Raw genomic sequence first — 20,164 nt, 5'->3', positions numbered from 1 at the left:
CCTGTCACAACGTCAAAACACAAGTAGGCTAGATGTTATTAATCATTCAATTTAACATACACATTAAGAGGAATGTTAAACTATTTATAATTTTTGACACATAATACTTTACAGGACTCCATATAAATGACCAGTAATGAACAGAGTTTTTCATGTTGTCGTTTCAGGTGTCGATTGCACGTTGCCATTTAACAACAGTTCGGACTTCATCCTGCAAAACTTTGGCAATTTCTTTCCATTGGCACAGCTTCAAGTTATTTCAAAACTGAGCCGCAATTTTTCAGCTGTGAGTCAAACGTTTTTACTGTTAGTGATGATACGAGTAAAGACTGACTGAACACATCTATAAAAGCTTTGTAAATGTGTGTCAGTGAAGTTTGTGTCTCATTGTCATTTGCAGTTGGAAGTACTTTCTCATCTCACACCGGTGCAACTGAATGAACTGGTGTTTAGTCCTCCTGCTTCACCAGCAGACCGAACGAACATCCTCACAAGAGTCTTTGACTTCCTTCTTCAAGCCTCTAACAGAGACAAACTAAACAACTTCCTCCCCTCTCTTCAGACTCAGGCCAGAAAGGTGCAGAATGCCACATTTTAGATGTAACCTGTGTAGAAATACTTCATTTATGAATAATATTAATTATTATTATTATATATTAAAAACATTGTAATAATACAAATAATAAATGTTGTTTTAAAACAACAATAATTATTATTATTGTTAACGTTTTAATAATATTGTTTAAAATATCTGAAACAAATTTTTTATTATTACTGTTAATGATGTTGTTGTTTGTTTATTTATCAACTTAATGCTTTCTCTTTTGTCTCTTTTGCAGGCAAACTTCAGTTGTGAAAACTACAAAATCTTGTAAGTGGCTTTTAAAAATCAAAACAAATAGTGATCTGGATGTATAAGTATTGAATAAGATCACGTTTGTTTTGTCTTTTCTCTGTGAATCAGCTTTGACAAGATGGATCAGACATTATCATCAGTCCCTTCTAACCAGTCTGAAGCCCTGCTGACCATCAGAGACGCAGTGATGATGATTCCTCCCGATGGTGAGGCAGAATCGAGCAATAACACTTGCTCCTAAATACGTTGATCACATCCAAAAAACTGAATGCAAAATTCTGCCCCAATTAAAATGTGAATTGTGTTTTATTTCCCTCCAGAGTGCATTGAGAGAGCGGATCAAGTAAGTAATGATGAACAAAAAGATACATTTCATGTTCAGTAGATTGTGTCTTTTTTATGAAAAACAACAAAAACAATTGTAATGCAACATTTGTTCTCACTCTTGCAGTGCACAACAACTCCTGTAAATGGTAAGTGACTGATTTTATCCTACTTGATTTGAAATGTCAGTGATGTTTCTAAAATTCAAAGTCTTTGTTGTCTTTCACTTTTCCAGAGTCTTCCCTCTGTGCAAGTGTCAACAGGTGAGCTTTTCTGTCTGCACTCAAATGAGTTAAAGCACTGAGGACACAATGATCTGTCATACATGTTCTTCTGGTTTGCAGCTCTGCTTTGGATCAGTTCTTGAAAGTAGCGGCTCCAAATGCAACAGCCCCACTATGCAACTTCACTGTGTTGCAGTTTGCCTGTCTACCAATGGTAATGTTACAAAAAGAAAAACACTTAGCTTTTTTAGTCATTGATTTAGTTTTAAGAAAAGCTCATTTGTGCCATCAGTTGTCACAGTTAAACTCTCAACAAGTGGCCGACGTGTTGACTTGCAAACTGGCCAGCAATGTGGGAAAAGAGATCTGGAAGCTTTTCTTCACCAAAACCAGCACAAACCTTGATGATGCACTCCTAAAATTGTCCAACATGGTAAGAAGCCTATTTTTTTAATATCACACTACTGGTCAAATTATTAGGGCCAGAAAGATTTTATAATGTTTTTGGAAAGAATTCTCTCATGCTCACCATTATGCTTATCATTATTACTCGTCTTCAGTGTCACATGATCTTTCAGAAATCATACTGATTTTTTTTATCATTATTAATGTTGAAAACAGATTTGGTGCTTAATATTTTCGTGGAAACTGTTATTAATTAGCATTTGTTTGACATAGAAATATTTTGTAATATTATAAATATATGTACTGTCACTTTTGATCTTTGTTGAATAAAAGTATATATATTTTTAAAGAAAATCCTACTTAGCCCAGACTTTTGAAAGGCAGTGTATATATAAAATATTAAAAGAAAGTTACCAAAAAAAAACAACAAATAAAAGTCTGAATTATTTTAAACAAAATAAAAAAACACTTCCCAACCCCATATTGCATTATATATTATATTATATTATATTATATTATATTATATTATATTATATTATATTATATTATATTATATTATATTATATTATATTATATTATATTATATCATATTTAATGTGATATCTAAAATGTGTTTATTTTCCAGACTCTGAGTCCCAGCAATGTGTCTTTGTCTGATGTTCTGGAAGTGCTGGTTGACGTCCGGGTCGATCGCTTTAGTCCTCAGAGACTGAGAGATCCTCTCTTCATTCGCTCATGGTTTCAGGGGCGACTAAAGCCTTTCCTACCATCAGTATCTCAAAGAGTCCTGTCCTGTCTCAGCAACAAAAACCTCACCTGTGAAAGTTACCGCACAATGTAAGTTGTTCTTGGTTACATTGTATAAAGTGACAATGTAATTTTCAGACACTAAGATAAAAAATTAAATACGGTGTTTGTTATTTTATCACAAACCGGACAATTTTCGCAGGCTATAAATTAACGTTTACATCCTGCTTGAGATTGAATTTACTTTCTGGTTGTATGCGGATCCAGAAACCAAAATTCTAAATAATTAATAAAAAATAAAAAAATTACAGTAGCAATAGTGACAATAGAAATTATTATTAAATCAACCTATTACAAACATGGTTTTGTTTGATTTCTGCCTTCTAAAATATCTTGTTACTATTTCGGTGTGGCTAAAACTGATTCAGTTTGTGAATGAACTGTCTGAGTGAATCAAATTGAATCAATAAATTTGCAAATCTGGAAACACTTGTACTCATTGTAAACAGCTGATGGAAAACACACACATAACATAATTGTATCAATAAAAATTATTCTAAGGTCAGTGAACGGTAATCTCCATTGACATTATAATTTACTGTGGCACCGCAGTATTTCACTGGGACTTTTAAAAAGGATCTTAATAGTGAGCTCATCAAAAATACTTTTTTAATCACTATCCTCTTACATCTCTGACTGTTTTATTTCCGCAGTTTTGTGGAGATAAATAATAATTTTGGAGTGATGAACAATGCAACACAGAGATGGGTCCTCAACGACTTCATTGTTCCTTTCCTGTCACAACGTCAAAACACAAGTAGGCTAGATGTTATTAATCATTCAATTTAACATACACATTAAGAGGAATGTTAGACTATTCATAATTTTTTACACGTAATACTTTACAGGACTCCATATAAATGACCAGTAATGAACAGAGTTTTTCATGTTGTCGTTTCAGGTGTCGATTGCACGTTGCCATTTAACAACAGTTCGGACTTCATCCTGCAAAACTTTGGCAATTTCTTTCCATTGGCACAGCTTCAAGTTATTTCAAAACTGAGCCGCAATTTTTCAGCTGTGAGTCAAACGTTTTTACTGTTAGTGATGATTCGAGTAAAGACTGACTGAACACATCTATAAAAGCTTTGTAAATGTGTGTCAGTGAAGTTTGTGTCTCATTGTCATTTGCAGTTGGAAGTACTTTCTCATCTCACACCGGTGCAACTGAATGAACTGGTGTTTAGTCCTCCTGCTTCACCAGCAGACCGAACGAACATCCTCACAAGAGTCTTTGACTTCCTTCTTCAAGCCTCTAACAGAGACAAACTAAACAACTTCCTCCCCTCTCTTCAGACTCAGGCCAGAAAGGTGCAGAATGCCACATTTTAGATGTAACCTGTGTAGAAATACTTCATTTATGAATAATATTAATTATTATTATTATATATTAAAAACATTGTAATAATACAAATAATAAATGTTGTTTTAAAACAACAATAATTATTATTATTGTTAACGTTTTAATAATATTGTTTAAAATATCTGAAACAAATTTTTTATTATTACTGTTAATGATGTTGTTGTTTGTTTATTTATCAACTTAATGCTTTCTCTTTTGTCTCTTTTGCAGGCAAACTTCAGTTGTGAAAACTACAAAATCTTGTAAGTGGCTTTTAAAAATCAAAACAAATAGTGATCTGGATGTATAAGTATTGAATAAGATCACGTTTGTTTTGTCTTTTCTCTGTGAATCAGCTTTGACAAGATGGATCAGACATTATCATCAGTCCCTTCTAACCAGTCTGAAGCCCTGCTGACCATCAGAGACGCAGTGATGATGATTCCTCCCGATGGTGAGGCAGAATCGAGCAATAACACTTGCTCCTAAATACGTTGATCACATCCAAAAAACTGAATGCAAAATTCTGCCCCAATTAAAATGTGAATTGTGTTTTATTTCCCTCCAGAGTGCATTGAGAGAGCGGATCAAGTAAGTAATGATGAACAAAAAGATACATTTCATGTTCAGTAGATTGTGTCTTTTTTATGAAAAACAACAAAAACAATTGTAATGCAACATTTGTTCTCACTCTTGCAGTGCACAACAACTCCTGTAAATGGTAAGTGACTGATTTTATCCTACTTGATTTGAAATGTCAGTGATGTTTCTAAAATTCAAAGTCTTTGTTGTCTTTCACTTTTCCAGAGTCTTCCCTCTGTGCAAGTGTCAACAGGTGAGCTTTTCTGTCTGCACTCAAATGAGTTAAAGCACTGAGGACACAATGATCTGTCATACATGTTCTTCTGGTTTGCAGCTCTGCTTTGGATCAGTTCTTGAAAGTAGCGGCTCCAAATGCAACAGCCCCACTATGCAACTTCACTGTGTTGCAGTTTGCCTGTCTACCAATGGTAATGTTACAAAAAGAAAAACACTTAGCTTTTTTAGTCATTGATTTAGTTTTAAGAAAAGCTCATTTGTGCCATCAGTTGTCACAGTTAAACTCTCAACAAGTGGCCGACGTGTTGACTTGCAAACTGGCCAGCAATGTGGGAAAAGAGATCTGGAAGCTTTTCTTCACCAAAACCAGCACAAACCTTGATGATGCACTCCTAAAATTGTCCAACATGGTAAGAAGCCTATTTTTTTAATATCACACTACTGGTCAAATTATTAGGGCCAGAAAGATTTTATAATGTTTTTGGAAAGAATTCTCTCATGCTCACCATTATGCTTATCATTATTACTCGTCTTCAGTGTCACATGATCTTTCAGAAATCATACTGATTTTTTTTATCATTATTAATGTTGAAAACAGATTTGGTGCTTAATATTTTCGTGGAAACTGTTATTAATTAGCATTTGTTTGACATAGAAATATTTTGTAATATTATAAATATATGTACTGTCACTTTTGATCTTTGTTGAATAAAAGTATATATATTTTTAAAGAAAATCCTACTTAGCCCAGACTTTTGAAAGGCAGTGTATATATAAAATATTAAAAGAAAGTTACCAAAAAAAAACAACAAATAAAAGTCTGAATTATTTTAAACAAAATAAAAAAACACTTCCCAACCCCATATTGCATTATATATTATATTATATTATATTATATTATATTATATTATATTATATTATATTATATTATATTATATTATATTATATTATATTATATTATATCATATTTAATGTGATATCTAAAATGTGTTTATTTTCCAGACTCTGAGTCCCAGCAATGTGTCTTTGTCTGATGTTCTGGAAGTGCTGGTTGACGTCCGGGTCGATCGCTTTAGTCCTCAGAGACTGAGAGATCCTCTCTTCATTCGCTCATGGTTTCAGGGGCGACTAAAGCCTTTCCTACCATCAGTATCTCAAAGAGTCCTGTCCTGTCTCAGCAACAAAAACCTCACCTGTGAAAGTTACCGCACAATGTAAGTTGTTCTTGGTTACATTGTATAAAGTGACAATGTAATTTTCAGACACTAAGATAAAAAATTAAATACGGTGTTTGTTATTTTATCACAAACCGGACAATTTTCGCAGGCTATAAATTAACGTTTACATCCTGCTTGAGATTGAATTTACTTTCTGGTTGTATGCGGATCCAGAAACCAAAATTCTAAATAATTAATAAAAAATAAAAAAATTACAGTAGCAATAGTGACAATAGAAATTATTATTAAATCAACCTATTACAAACATGGTTTTGTTTGATTTCTGCCTTCTAAAATATCTTGTTACTATTTCGGTGTGGCTAAAACTGATTCAGTTTGTGAATGAACTGTCTGAGTGAATCAAATTGAATCAATAAATTTGCAAATCTGGAAACACTTGTACTCATTGTAAACAGCTGATGGAAAACACACACATAACATAATTGTATCAATAAAAATTATTCTAAGGTCAGTGAACGGTAATCTCCATTGACATTATAATTTACTGTGGCACCGCAGTATTTCACTGGGACTTTTAAAAAGGATCTTAATAGTGAGCTCATCAAAAATACTTTTTTAATCACTATCCTCTTACATCTCTGACTGTTTTATTTCCGCAGTTTTGTGGAGATAAATAATAATTTTGGAGTGATGAACAATGCAACACAGAGATGGGTCCTCAACGACTTCATTGTTCCTTTCCTGTCACAACGTCAAAACACAAGTAGGCTAGATGTTATTAATCATTCAATTTAACATACACATTAAGAGGAATGTTAGACTATTCATAATTTTTTACACGTAATACTTTACAGGACTCCATATAAATGACCAGTAATGAACAGAGTTTTTCATGTTGTCGTTTCAGGTGTCGATTGCACGTTGCCATTTAACAACAGTTCGGACTTCATCCTGCAAAACTTTGGCAATTTCTTTCCATTGGCACAGCTTCAAGTTATTTCAAAACTGAGCCGCAATTTTTCAGCTGTGAGTCAAACGTTTTTACTGTTAGTGATGATTCGAGTAAAGACTGACTGAACACATCTATAAAAGCTTTGTAAATGTGTGTCAGTGAAGTTTGTGTCTCATTGTCATTTGCAGTTGGAAGTACTTTCTCATCTCACACCGGTGCAACTGAATGAACTGGTGTTTAGTCCTCCTGCTTCACCAGCAGACCGAACGAACATCCTCACAAGAGTCTTTGACTTCCTTCTTCAAGCCTCTAACAGAGACAAACTAAACAACTTCCTCCCCTCTCTTCAGACTCAGGCCAGAAAGGTGCAGAATGCCACATTTTAGATGTAACCTGTGTAGAAATACTTCATTTATGAATAATATTAATTATTATTATTATATATTAAAAACATTGTAATAATACAAATAATAAATGTTGTTTTAAAACAACAATAATTATTATTATTGTTAACGTTTTAATAATATTGTTTAAAATATCTGAAACAAATTTTTTATTATTACTGTTAATGATGTTGTTGTTTGTTTATTTATCAACTTAATGCTTTCTCTTTTGTCTCTTTTGCAGGCAAACTTCAGTTGTGAAAACTACAAAATCTTGTAAGTGGCTTTTAAAAATCAAAACAAATAGTGATCTGGATGTATAAGTATTGAATAAGATCACGTTTGTTTTGTCTTTTCTCTGTGAATCAGCTTTGACAAGATGGATCAGACATTATCATCAGTCCCTTCTAACCAGTCTGAAGCCCTGCTGACCATCAGAGACGCAGTGATGATGATTCCTCCCGATGGTGAGGCAGAATCGAGCAATAACACTTGCTCCTAAATACGTTGATCACATCCAAAAAACTGAATGCAAAATTCTGCCCCAATTAAAATGTGAATTGTGTTTTATTTCCCTCCAGAGTGCATTGAGAGAGCGGGTCAAGTAAGTAATGATGGACAAAAAGATACATTTCATGTTCAGTAGATTGTGTCTTTTTTATGAAAAAAAAACAACAACAAAAAACAATTCTAATGCAACATTTGTTCTCACTCTTGCAGTGCACAACAACTCCTGTAAATGGTAAGTGACTGATTTTATCCTACTTGATTTGAAATGTCAGTGATGTTTCTAAAATTCAAAGTCTTTGTTGTCTTTCACTTTTCCAGAGTCTTCCCTCTGTGCAAGTGTCAACAGGTGAGCTTTTCTGTCTGCACTCAAATGAGTTAAAGCACTGAGGACACAATGATCTGTAATACATGTTCTTCTGGTTTGCAGCTCTGCTTTGGATCAGTTCTTGAAAGTAGCGGCTCCAAATGCAACAGCCCCACTATGCAACTTCACTGTGTTGCAGTTTGCCTGTCTACCAATGGTAATGTTACAAAAAGAAAAACACTTAGCTTTTTTAGTCATTGATTTAGTTTTAAGAAAAGCTCATTTGTGCCATCAGTTGTCACAGTTAAACTCTCAACAAGTGGCCGACGTGTTGGCTTGCAAACTGGCCAGCAATGTGGGAAAAGAGATCTGGAAGCTTTTCTTCACCAAAACCAGCACAAACCTTGATGATGCACTCCTAAAATTGTCCAACATGGTAAGAAGCCTATTTTTTTAATATCACACTACTGGTCAAATTATTAGGGCCAGAAAGATTTTATGATGTTTTTGGAAAGAATTCTCTCATGCTCACCATTATGCTTATCATTATTACTCGTCTTCAGTGTCACATGATCTTTCAGAAATCATACTGATTTTTTTTTTATCATTATTAATGTTGAAAACAGATGTGGTGCTTAATATTTTCGTGGAAACTGTTATTAATTAGCATTTGTTTGACATAGAAATATTTTGTAATATTATAAATATATTTACCGTCACATTTGATCCTTGTTGAATAAAAGTATATATATTTTTAAAGAAAATCCTACTTAGCCCAGATTTTTGAAAGGCAGTGTATATATAAAATATTAAAAGAAAGTTACCCAAAAAAACAACAAATTAAAGTCTAAATTATTTTAAAGAAAATAAAAAAACACTTCCCAACCCCATATTGCATTATATATTATATTATATTATATTATATTATATTATATTATATTATATTATATTATATTATATTATATTATATTATATCATATTTAATGTGATATCTAAAATGTGTTTATTTTCCAGACTCTGAGTCCCAGCAATGTGTCTTTGTCTGATGTTCTGGAAGTGCTGGTTGACGTCCGGGTCGATCGCTTTAGTCCTCAGAGACTGAGAGATCCTCTCTTCATTCGCTCATGGTTTCAGGGGCGACTAAAGCCTTTCCTACCATCAGTATCTCAAAGAGTCCTGTCCTGTCTCAGCAACAAAAACCTCACCTGTGAAAGTTACCGCACAATGTAAGTTGGTCTTGGTTACATTGTATAAAGTGACAATGTAATTTTCAGACACTAAGATAAAAAATTAAATACGGTGTTTGTTATCTTTAAGCACTGAGGCTTTTGTGAATGCTCCTCTACGAGATGGACAAGATGTTTGCTATCCACTGCAACCTAATGCAACTCAAAGACAGGATCTGGTCTACAAAGAGTTCATGAAAGCTTTCCTCTCTCGCAATGACACTGATGGTTGGTTTGGAAGATTTTAACCCTCTTTGAATTCATAAAAGTATGTAAAAGTACATCAAAGTATGCAAACGTTCACAATATGAAATCATTTGCACAAATATTGCGTCATGCCCCATTTCAAGTGCCAATGCAACTTGCAAGACAACTTGTAACTTGCGATACAACTTGACAAATTTTGAGTTCACATTAAACTAATATAATGAATCACAATGAAAATTTTCTTGTGGCTCTTTCAGATCCCAGGTGCCTTAGAAATTCAACCAACAGTACACAGTGGATCAACAGAAACTTTGGGCCGTTCGTTCAGTCAGCTCCCCTAACGGACCTTGCAGAACTGAACAGAAACTTCACAGCGGTGAGTGTTAAATGTTGCAATTTGTGCAAAATTCCTCATGCTAAAAAAACAACAACATTGTGACGGTCAATTTGTTTGTCAATTTAGGTGGATATTCTACCTCTTTTGGGTCTAAAACAACTAGTTGAGTTTTCAGTCACTCCTGGTGCGCTTAAGGATCCTCCAAGTGTCATCAGTGTCATGCAGTTTGTTAAGGATTGCCAGCTCTCTGCTTTCTTTGACCTCCTTTCCAAGAAAGTGGAGGTGTGAAAACAATGTTCATGCTAATACATTTTTTTTGTTTGTTTGTTTTAAATGCAGAGTAATGATGCTAATGGTGCAATGATATTTTTGTCTCCTGTCCAGGGCGCCCGACTCACACAAGATGTAAATGCAGTACTGATAAGACAGATATTTGACAGAGCCAACCTGTCTAATATAAATGTCACTAATCAGGAAGTTCTAGTCTGGTTCCAGGATAGACTAAAACCTCTGTTAGCCAACCTTTCAGAAAGTGTTGTGTCTCCGTTTTTTACCCTCCTCAGCGCAAGGGACTGCAATATCACTCAATCCGCGTAAGAACAAAGGACTTAGAAGACATTTTTGGATCTGTACATTGCATTTATGTGAGTATACATTGGAATATGCTGAGAGAAGACATTATACACTGTTTATTTTCAATTTACAGACTGGGGCTGTTAAACGTATCTTCAATACCCACAAATACCAAAAATGCGATCTACAATAGCATTCTTCTGTCTTTCAGAGGTATTTCTTCATTAAACATCACATAAAAGTCATTGAAATAAATTCCTTCGTCCCTGTATTGTACAACTCAAATAATAAAATTATTTTATAAATATAAATAATATTGTATATATTTTTACACTTCTAAAATATAAATAATAGTTAGAAATTATTTGAGTTATTTTATTAGTATCTTGTTTTATTCACTTAACATCAGATAAAATACACCGTTTGATGTTTTATTTTTTTTATTGTAGGGCCACAGCCTCTGAGGTGCTACAGAAACAACAGCTTTATCACGTTCCTAAACGAAAGCCTGTTCGGCTTTGGGCCGCTTCCAAATCTGACCACCTTCCTCTCTCTGATACCACAACCTCGGAAATCTGAGGTACGCTCCATAACAACTCAACAGTTCTGATGCTCAATATAGATGATGTAACTGTAACCGGTGTATTATTCATCTATTTCAGCTCATAAACTCTGCATCTCCTTATGAGCTGGGAAGCTACCTCAGACAGCTGGAAGTGGTGAACAATGATTCACAAATCTGTGTCATCTTTAACAACTTTGTCAGAACCCCTGATTTCTTGGACACCGTGAGTTTTGCTTTATTTGCACATAATACAATGTAGAAACCCATTTTATGTAGGAACACTTACATATAATAATAGTCCAGTTCATCGTTGTAATTGCTTTCTTCGTTTTTGCAGGAAGATGTTCCAGATAATCTTAAAAGCGCCATCCTTCCCTGTGTCTGGCCTCTGGCACTGACAAGTAACAATCAGACGGAGATTGATTTGTGGTTTAACCGTAGATTGAGGCTCTACTTGAAGTTCCTGAACAAAGATATACTAGGGTCAAAGGACACACTGAATGCATCTTGCCTGTCATACAGGAAAATGTTAGTGCAAATGGCTACAGTCAAATTTGTTTGCTCGGAAGTTTAAATGCAAAGTCTTTTGTAACTTTAAAAGTGCTTCCTCTGTTCTTCTAGGGTCAATGTTTTAGGCAACAATTTCACCTTTAATGGTTCTCAGATTTCCAGTGCAGATGTGTACACCACCATTAAGACCTATCTGAAAGCAGGTGAATTAGTCTTTTTTTCTCTTCAAAAATTAACTTGTTAATTAACTTATTAACTTATTATTAATTAACTTATATATAAAAATTATAATTTTATTCATCAAAGATCAAAAGTGACAACAAAGACATTTATAATGTTACAAAAGATTTTTATTTAAAATAGATGAATAACTATCATTAAATAATCTTGAGCAAATATATGATGTTTGATAAAATGATTAAATGTTTCTTGAGCATCATATTAGACTGATTTCTGAAGGATATTGTTACACTGAAGACTGGAGTGATGTTGCTGGAAAAAAAATTATGCTAAAAAAATCTTTTATAAAATGTATTAAAATAGTAAACTGATTTTAATAACATTTTCAGTTGTAATAATACTTTACAATATAACTTTTTTTTTTCACTGAAATATATGTATGTAATAAAAAATAACAAAATGTTAATTTTCTTACGTTTTTAAATTTCAGACACTGCTCCAAAATGCTACAGCCAATCTGACGCAACACTTAACTCAACTGCGTGGTTTGTAAACCACATTGGTATGTTTATAACTTCTCTGAGTCTGGACGATCTCTACTCTTTCGGGTCTGAGAGCACGGTATGAACTATATCCAGTTGTTCACATAGATAGACCATCAATACAATCTGATTTATGATCAGACCATGCTTTGTGTGACATTATACTGGTGAAAGTGAATGAATGTCATATTGCTTATTCCTGTCCCATTTTGTTGTTTGCAGATAAAAACCTTTGCTGTGAATCCTGAAAACATAAAACTGTTCAATCAAAAGACACTTCCTAAGAATGTGCTCAGCCGCTACACTGAACTCATCTTTCTGCAAAACCCCAACTTTAGTTTGTTTGAGTAAGTTTGAACGGAGACCAGCTACAAATCCCAGAGCGTTCTCCGAGTTCAGTTGTCAAAGCATTAACTATGTTCTCTGTGCTCTAGCTTGCCTCCAGTTTTGCAGTGCGATGCCCCAGTATCAACCTTTACAGCACTAAACGAGAGTCAAACTAGTATTATTCTTAATAACTTTAAGTCATCTTGCTCCAATGTGGATCCTGCTGTAAGTATTCCATCAAAACTTAAAGTCAAGTCATTGCTTCATGTAACTGTGTTGTAACTGGCTGATGTTCCTCATTCACGTCTTCAGATATCTACAGCCCTTGCGGGAAACATCAAAACCATAAATGCTAATGCTATTAGCAACTTGGGAAATGAAGTCGTTGGCTTAACAACTGTACAATTAAACTCAGCACCTCCATCGGTTCTTATCAGTGGGCTCTCAACACTGAGCAATGTGTCTGGATGGAGCTTTGGACAAGCCCAGGCAATCATAAAAGTGCTTATCAGTGGATCATTTCAGGTAATATTTAAGTCTCCAATGGAAGAAACTTACTTTAAAAGTAGTTGAAATGACCTCTTCAGCAGAACCTCAAAATACTACAAAAGAAATAACTTTTTGTACTTTCTGCAGTTCAATAATTCCGGCAGCTTGCTGAATATTGGATCCCTGATTGGAGGGATTCCTTCAACAGTACTGGCATTAATTCAGCCGCAAGAAATTCTGTCAACATCTAAAAACAGAGAATTTGTAAAAAACATACTGAGTGCCCCAGATATTGTTCAGAAGACCTTTGTGACCCAGGTATGCGAACAAAATTCATGCGTATTGAGAGACATTTCGAGTGCAAACCCTATAAAGTTGGGCCTTTTACTTCTTTTCTATCCCTAGATAATCAAAGTGGGTTCGACACCAGCTGACCTAGTGGCAAACATTCCCGATAATATGGCTGTTCAGATTCCAAGAAACTTTGTGACTATTCCCTCAGATTTAAATGTAACAGTCGTGAGACAGTTTAACAATAAAAAATGGAAACCTGAACAGGTACTATAACTTACAAAAATAAAAACATCCATTATATAGTTTTTACATGTAGATTATTTTGCTGCTAATGGCATATTTTTATTTATAGGCAGTTCTGTTCTTTGATACTGTTGCGAATTCTTTTGATCAACCTGATGAGTAAGAACATTTTTTAACTGGTTTATGCAAAAATACATTATGAGTATGCATTGAAAGTAACAATGGTAAATGCATGACTTTTTTTCTACAGGCTGTCAGTGGACGTTTTGCAAGGATTTACATGCTCCCGTGTACAGAAATTCCCCCCAATTAAAACCAGAGGGCTGATCAGAGCCTGTCGACGGAGAGCAGGCAGATCTAAGGTGGCACTGAGCGAGACTCAGGTGAGAGCTGACAAAAACGGTATTCAAAAATGTGTTCAGTTGAGCTTAAAGTCAAAACGTGAACAAATGAAACATGATTTGTTTGCTAATTGTTTTCCTAGCTGACTTGCATGTACAACCTCGTTAGAAGTGAATCTACTGTGGATTTTGCCAGCTATCCTCCTGATATGTTGCTGTACTACAAGTAAGATCTATCGGTAATTTTTATTAATGCTCAGAAATGTTTCAATGAACTATTCTGTTTAAGTTGTCTGTTGTCCTCCTCAGTTATGAAACAATCAACAAAACCTTCTGCAAGGCATATTTTGCTGAGGTCGGAGCAGCAGATCTCTCAGTCTTTTCAAGCACACTGAGTAGAAGAAGGGACATCTTGTGGAATAATGCTTTAGATTGCTTTGTAAGTATTATCCAATGATGTTGATTATTTAAGGCCAAGACACACCAAACTGACATCAGAGAACTAGCAATGACGAAACCTGTCTGTGGTGTCGCCTGCATCTAGACCAAAATGTTGTGCTTGAACACACTGCAAACTGGCATGTTGAGAGGAAATAACTCTCCATACCAGCAGATGGCAGAAGTCATTCCAAAAAGTGAAACCGTCACTTCTGTTTTTCTGTTTGCACTGGTTCACTAAGCTAAACAGCCAACAAAAGTGATCTCTTTCACCGAAGTGCCTCAGTCGCAAATTCAAAATGCTCAATCAGCCGAGAAGCCACCAACGCTGTTCGGAATAAAACGCAGTGCACAAATTAGCTCAACGACGGCCCGACAATGGCCGATTGTTGGCTTAGTGTGTCATGGCCTGTAGATGATATGATATTTATTTTACAAATTATTTAATATATAATATTGTATACATTATTAAATTCAGGGTATTAAAGGAAAAAGCATCCAGAAACAGGATTTGGCAGTGCTGGGCAACTTGGCATGTGCTGCGAGCGCTGACGTCATTAAAAACTCAGACCCAGAAATCCTTGAGAACTTGAAGAACTGCAATGATCTCTCAAATGTGCAAATATCAGCAATGGAAGATGCTCTTATGAAGGGAACTTCAAAATATGGGCAAGTTATCTTGATATTAAAGGATTTGTTGTCAAATTATCATTATGCAGATAATATATTTTTCAGTCCTTATTCTATTTATTAGTAAAAAATAAAAAAGCGCACTGGTTATGATTGTCTGGTAATGAAAGATTATGATTTTATTATTTAGACAACAATCCAGTTGGAATCAGAAAACGCTTAGTGATCTGGGAATTCTGCCCTTGTACTTCTCACAAACATTTTGGAGATCATTCAATCAGGTACATTACATATGAAAATCATACACAGTTGAGCTTCACTGTAAAAATAAATCTGTTAAGTAAAACTTGGATTACGTTTTACAAGAAAATACCGTTTTAGCCAAAATTGTACATTTAATTCAATGTTACCTTTCAGGTCTTTGTAATTATTGGTGAATTTTACTAGCAATTTCTGAGTGAAAACTGTTTCAAAGTAAAACCTACTCCAGATTTCAGTAAACACTGACTAATATTAATACCTGTAATATTTTAAATGTCCCTCTTGTTTTAAACAGAATGATTTGAGTAAGTTCCTCAAAACCTTCCTAAAATTTGTGCGTGTACGAAAGACACCAAAACCACAACTGAAAATTCTGTTTAGAGCACTCATTCGACCCATAAGTGTCAAGAGAGCAGGTATGCCATATTTTTTTCAAATATATTCTCATATTTTTACAATTAAACAATGTTGTCCTGAATACTGAATCAGATGACTGTGATTCAGCCTCCGCAAATGAGATTCAGCGCTACAGGACGATTGCGAGTGTGATATTGCTCGATAAACACAAGTCCATATCCACCTAGTTTTTCAATGTGAAAGTTATCCATTTTCTGTAAATGTGCAAGGTTTTAGATTTAGGAGCTGCTATATGTAAATAAATAGAAGAATAACAAATTGGAGTAAACAGTAAAACTATTTACCATTGTAATTGGTTACGTGATTTGTGATTGAAACCCGTTCATGATTTCAATAATAAGTTAAAATAACATTTTAACAAACACCAGTTTGCATTATCATAATGGACTGCTTTTGATCGGATTCAAGTTCAAGTTATAAATGGCGCCCGTTCTTATGTTAAAAATAAGGTGGATAGAGTATGGAAGCTTGTTTCCCCCTCGGAAAAAATAAAATAAAAGTTAATTACGACTTTTTATCTCACAATTTTGACTTTGTTTCTTATAATTGCACGTTTGTATCTCACAATTCTGATTCTATAAACTCGCAATTGCAGAAAAGAGTCAAAATATTTTGAGATAAAATGTCACAATTACCTTTTTTTATTTTTTATTCCGTGGTGGAAACAAGCTGCCTTAAAGGCGTAACTTTTAACCACAAAATTTCCTAAATCATTTGTTCACTTGTGTCTCAAGCGGGTTCCTGTACCGTGGGCAGCATCACTAGTGTTACCCTCAGCGATGATGCCTTTCCCACTGGATATGATGATACGCAGTTCAACAACTGTCTGGATGCTACTGTAGTGAGGGACAACCTCGCTAGCCTGTGTGAAAAGATTGAGGATAGCGCCTTCCAGAGAATCATTCTGGACAAACTAAATTTGGTAATATGTCATATATTAAGACCTGATCAAATCATCCAGGATATCCAGGACAGTTTCAATGTAGATGTGTTGCTCTTGTCCATCAGATATCGCCAAACGGCCTTTCAGACGATCAGGTCCAGGTGCTGAAGTCAGTGTCCAGGAGCGCAACAGCAGATGAAATAAGCAAATGGAACATCACTAAAGCCGACACACTGGCTGCACTGATGAATCCTGATGATGGCGAATGGTCCCCTGCACTGGTGCAGATTTTGACATGAATTTTCTGATGAATCTTACTTTTACGGATGCCAAGTATTTGGTTTTGTGTTAAAATATTAATTTATCTTTCAGAGCAAACAAATCATTACCAAATACCTAAGCGCTAACAATAATCTGACTGATACTGAGCTGAATGCAGTGAGAGGACCAAATCTCTGCTCTCTGAATGCCAACACATTGTCAGCAATTTTGCCTGAAAGCTTACGGTAAAGACTTGAATCAGATGTAGTACTCTTAAATGTTTATTATTGATGCTTTATACAGACACACACACACACTATTTTTCAAAAGTTTGGGGTCGTAACGTCTGTTAGATTTTCTCATGTTTTTGAAAGAAGTCTCTTATGCTCACCATGGTGGCAATTATTTGGTCAAAATATAGCAATATAACAGCAATATTGTGAAAAATTATTACAATTCAAAATAACTGTTTTAATATTTTAAAATGTTATTTATTCCTGTGATGCAAAGCTGAATTTTCAGGATCATTACCCCAGTCTTCAGTGTCACATGATCCTTCAGAAATCATTCTAATATATTAATTTGCTGCTCAATACACATTTATTAGTATTATCATCAATGTTGAAAACTGTTGATAACAGCTGATTAATATTTTTTGTGGAAACCATGTTGCATTTTTCAGGATTGTATGGTGAATACAGATTGGGAAAAAAATGGTATTTCTTCACAATAGAAATCTATTATAACATTAAAAATGCCTTTACTGTCACTTTTGATGAATTTAATGCATCCTTGCAGAACCCCAAACTTTTGAATGGTATTGTGTGTGAATATATATCTCCTGACAATATATAGTTATCTATCTGTATTGCATTTAATGCTTAATCACAAGATTTGTCTGTATTATCCTTAATAACAGCCTGGCCGATAATTTGGATGTGTCTCAATGTTCATCTGACAACAAGAAGGCCCTCTTTACCATTGCTAACAAAGCATTTCCCATACTATCTGTAAACCAGAGTGGAATTCTGTCAGTTTTCCAGCTCATTGAATCCTTTCTTGGTAAGGGAGCCCTTCAATTGTCAATTTAATCCCACCGAATCCACATGCCACCTTGATGTATTGTCATGCCACTTTTAAAATACCAGGTGTGCACACAGATTGACAAACAATTTGTTCACTTTAAGCTTTTATCGTTTTTTTGCAGGTGGTGCAGATCTAGGTTACATTAAGAATCTGACAACATATAATATCAGCATGAGCCTGGCCACTTTCAAAAATCTGGATGTAAACGTGATCTTGGTGAGCAAAAATAAAAGCATTTTGTAATTTCTTCCTCTATGTTTTCATCATGTATGCCTCATCACAACTTCCAATTGTTTTGTGTTGCAGAACCTCAGTGTGTCAGAGGTCGTGGGTCTTCTTGGACCTGTCAATTTGCAGGATCTGAGAACATTTGAAAATGAAACGGTCGTGCGGTCCTGGATCTCACTGCAGGTCCAGTCGGACCTGGACAAACTAGGTCTCGGTCTGACTGGAGGAAAAAGCGGAGAGACAACTGTTGCCCCGACTGTCAAAGCTACGGCTGCTACCACTGTTGGTGCAGGCGCTCCAGGTAAGGTGGCAAAAAATAATCTGAAACCATGCCATCATTTACTCACCCTCATGTCGTTCCAAACACTAAGATTCTTTTAATGAAATCTGAGAGATTTCTGTCGCTCCAGACAGAAATGTTAAGGCGTGAATAAAAGCCTAAATTAAATCTGTTCATCATATAAAGTGACAGATATAAAGATGTCTTTATGAACGTTTTGAAGCATCAGAGTTTAAGGGGGATTAGACTTTCAGTGGAGGGACAGAAATCTCTCAGATTTCATTAAAAGATCTTAATTTGTGTTCCGAAGAGGAACATAAGTCTTATTGTTTTGGAAACACATGAGGGTGCGTAATTAATGACAGAATTTTCCTTTTTGACTGAACTAACCCGACAAGTTTTGAAATGCTGAAGGCTATTAGAAATCATAACTTCTTGTTGTTGTTTTTCAAGGAATTGGACGCAGTGGATGGTCGGTTTCACTCAGCATACTTGTACTCATTTTTACCATCATCAAAGTGGAGATTATATACTGACCCCAAATCAGCCACACATTAATTTTACCAAATAATGCAACTATGAAACTCTCCAGTTGACTAACTATATACATATATTGAATTAGTACAATCTAGTCTACTTAATCTGTTTAAAATCACTTTTTTTTGGTTTTGTCATTTGTCTTGTTCAATAATTCATCCTATTCATAATTGTCCTATATATTGTAATTGATATATATGGGAAGATGAATATTTTACTAATAGTCCAAGCAAAGGATACACTACCTTTTGATTGAAATACTTGTGCAACTGTCTTACACAATAAAGCTTCTATATTTAAGTGCTTAAAATATTTAGAATCGTTATATGAATGTCTTTTCTTTACTTAAACATCACAAAAAACTCAAATGTTCTATGACTGGTACCTATTTATTTATGATAATGTAAAATGTAATCATACTGAAATGAATAAATGGTACTCTATGATGAACAAAATTACAACTATTCGGTTTTATTCTTTCTTCGCAAGTTTTTACAAAAGATTGTAAAGAACCAAATTAATCAGAATGTATAGGTTGCTATAAGTATCTTTATTCCTAACTTTAAAATCAAGATGAGCTTTATATATATATATATATGTATATATATATATATATATATATATATATATATATATATTATAAAGCTCATCTTGATTTTGAAGTTAGGAATAAAGATACTTACACACGTATGATTACACACACATTGCTGGCTGAGTATTAACTGTTAATTGTTTATTCATGTTATGTCACAGTCAGTGCATTAACTAATGATAACAAATACAACTTTTGATTTTAATGTTTTAGTAAATGCTGAAAATAATATTATCTAAGATTAATAAATGCTGTAGAAGTGCAGTTCATTTAGCCAATTTTAACTAATGAAACCTTATTGTAAAGTGTTACTGATTCATGATAGCTAACACTGTCTTTCATACATATAATACATACATTAAATTTACAACATCAACAAAACTAAAAATTCAACAAAACTCCCTATTAATCTTAGTTAATATTAATTTCAGCATTTACTAAAACATTAAACTCAAAAGTTATATTTGTTATCATTAGTTAATGCCCTGAGGAGGTCTGTGCACGCCACTGTAATGGAGTGTATTATCTTCTCTTTTAATTTTTATATAAATATAGTACAAGATTATCCAATTCAAATCAGTTTGATAAACGAGGTCAACGTAATCAAAAAATA

At 34.3% G+C, this 20,164-nt stretch overlaps 1 protein-coding gene across 1 annotated transcript in view; it reads left to right on the top strand.

Moving 5' to 3' along the window:
• mslna (mesothelin a) overlaps window positions 1-19,414 on the top strand; it is a 25,172-nt gene extending 5,758 nt beyond the window's left edge. Inside the window, exons 16-77 of the mRNA XM_077213362.1 lie at window positions 1-23; window positions 168-286; window positions 401-577; window positions 840-871; window positions 965-1,062; window positions 1,177-1,199; window positions 1,308-1,329; window positions 1,416-1,443; window positions 1,525-1,618; window positions 1,697-1,837; window positions 2,435-2,646; window positions 3,270-3,373; window positions 3,518-3,636; window positions 3,751-3,927; window positions 4,190-4,221; window positions 4,315-4,412; window positions 4,527-4,549; window positions 4,658-4,679; window positions 4,766-4,793; window positions 4,875-4,968; window positions 5,047-5,187; window positions 5,780-5,991; window positions 6,615-6,718; window positions 6,863-6,981; window positions 7,096-7,272; window positions 7,535-7,566; window positions 7,660-7,757; window positions 7,872-7,894; window positions 8,011-8,032; window positions 8,119-8,146; window positions 8,228-8,321; window positions 8,400-8,540; window positions 9,119-9,330; window positions 9,422-9,558; window positions 9,795-9,913; window positions 10,001-10,156; window positions 10,259-10,467; window positions 10,581-10,660; window positions 10,897-11,027; window positions 11,110-11,235; window positions 11,350-11,540; window positions 11,634-11,725; window positions 12,193-12,323; window positions 12,467-12,591; window positions 12,679-12,796; window positions 12,884-13,096; window positions 13,208-13,378; window positions 13,466-13,618; window positions 13,707-13,756; window positions 13,848-13,980; window positions 14,082-14,164; window positions 14,248-14,377; window positions 14,855-15,045; window positions 15,197-15,287; window positions 15,563-15,683; window positions 16,419-16,606; window positions 16,693-16,848; window positions 16,940-17,073; window positions 17,748-17,890; window positions 18,036-18,130; window positions 18,221-18,443; window positions 18,876-19,414. The exon at window positions 1-23 is cut by the window's left edge and continues 81 nt beyond it. Coding sequence (XP_077069477.1) covers window positions 1-23; window positions 168-286; window positions 401-577; window positions 840-871; window positions 965-1,062; window positions 1,177-1,199; window positions 1,308-1,329; window positions 1,416-1,443; window positions 1,525-1,618; window positions 1,697-1,837; window positions 2,435-2,646; window positions 3,270-3,373; window positions 3,518-3,636; window positions 3,751-3,927; window positions 4,190-4,221; window positions 4,315-4,412; window positions 4,527-4,549; window positions 4,658-4,679; window positions 4,766-4,793; window positions 4,875-4,968; window positions 5,047-5,187; window positions 5,780-5,991; window positions 6,615-6,718; window positions 6,863-6,981; window positions 7,096-7,272; window positions 7,535-7,566; window positions 7,660-7,757; window positions 7,872-7,894; window positions 8,011-8,032; window positions 8,119-8,146; window positions 8,228-8,321; window positions 8,400-8,540; window positions 9,119-9,330; window positions 9,422-9,558; window positions 9,795-9,913; window positions 10,001-10,156; window positions 10,259-10,467; window positions 10,581-10,660; window positions 10,897-11,027; window positions 11,110-11,235; window positions 11,350-11,540; window positions 11,634-11,725; window positions 12,193-12,323; window positions 12,467-12,591; window positions 12,679-12,796; window positions 12,884-13,096; window positions 13,208-13,378; window positions 13,466-13,618; window positions 13,707-13,756; window positions 13,848-13,980; window positions 14,082-14,164; window positions 14,248-14,377; window positions 14,855-15,045; window positions 15,197-15,287; window positions 15,563-15,683; window positions 16,419-16,606; window positions 16,693-16,848; window positions 16,940-17,073; window positions 17,748-17,890; window positions 18,036-18,130; window positions 18,221-18,443; window positions 18,876-18,958 — 7,042 coding nt within the window. The 3' untranslated portion in view covers window positions 18,959-19,414. The remainder of the gene's footprint in view (window positions 24-167; window positions 287-400; window positions 578-839; window positions 872-964; window positions 1,063-1,176; window positions 1,200-1,307; window positions 1,330-1,415; window positions 1,444-1,524; window positions 1,619-1,696; window positions 1,838-2,434; window positions 2,647-3,269; window positions 3,374-3,517; window positions 3,637-3,750; window positions 3,928-4,189; window positions 4,222-4,314; window positions 4,413-4,526; window positions 4,550-4,657; window positions 4,680-4,765; window positions 4,794-4,874; window positions 4,969-5,046; window positions 5,188-5,779; window positions 5,992-6,614; window positions 6,719-6,862; window positions 6,982-7,095; window positions 7,273-7,534; window positions 7,567-7,659; window positions 7,758-7,871; window positions 7,895-8,010; window positions 8,033-8,118; window positions 8,147-8,227; window positions 8,322-8,399; window positions 8,541-9,118; window positions 9,331-9,421; window positions 9,559-9,794; window positions 9,914-10,000; window positions 10,157-10,258; window positions 10,468-10,580; window positions 10,661-10,896; window positions 11,028-11,109; window positions 11,236-11,349; window positions 11,541-11,633; window positions 11,726-12,192; window positions 12,324-12,466; window positions 12,592-12,678; window positions 12,797-12,883; window positions 13,097-13,207; window positions 13,379-13,465; window positions 13,619-13,706; window positions 13,757-13,847; window positions 13,981-14,081; window positions 14,165-14,247; window positions 14,378-14,854; window positions 15,046-15,196; window positions 15,288-15,562; window positions 15,684-16,418; window positions 16,607-16,692; window positions 16,849-16,939; window positions 17,074-17,747; window positions 17,891-18,035; window positions 18,131-18,220; window positions 18,444-18,875) is intronic.
• Window positions 19,415-20,164: the final 750 nt, after the last annotated feature.

This window comes from Siphateles boraxobius, unplaced genomic scaffold, assembly GCF_051911475.1.
Source record: "Siphateles boraxobius isolate OS27281-9 unplaced genomic scaffold, OSU_SipBor_1 66, whole genome shotgun sequence".
Classification (NCBI taxonomy): Eukaryota; Metazoa; Chordata; class Actinopteri; order Cypriniformes; family Leuciscidae; genus Siphateles; species Siphateles boraxobius.
This window is presented reverse-complemented; position numbering and strand designations above follow the sequence as displayed.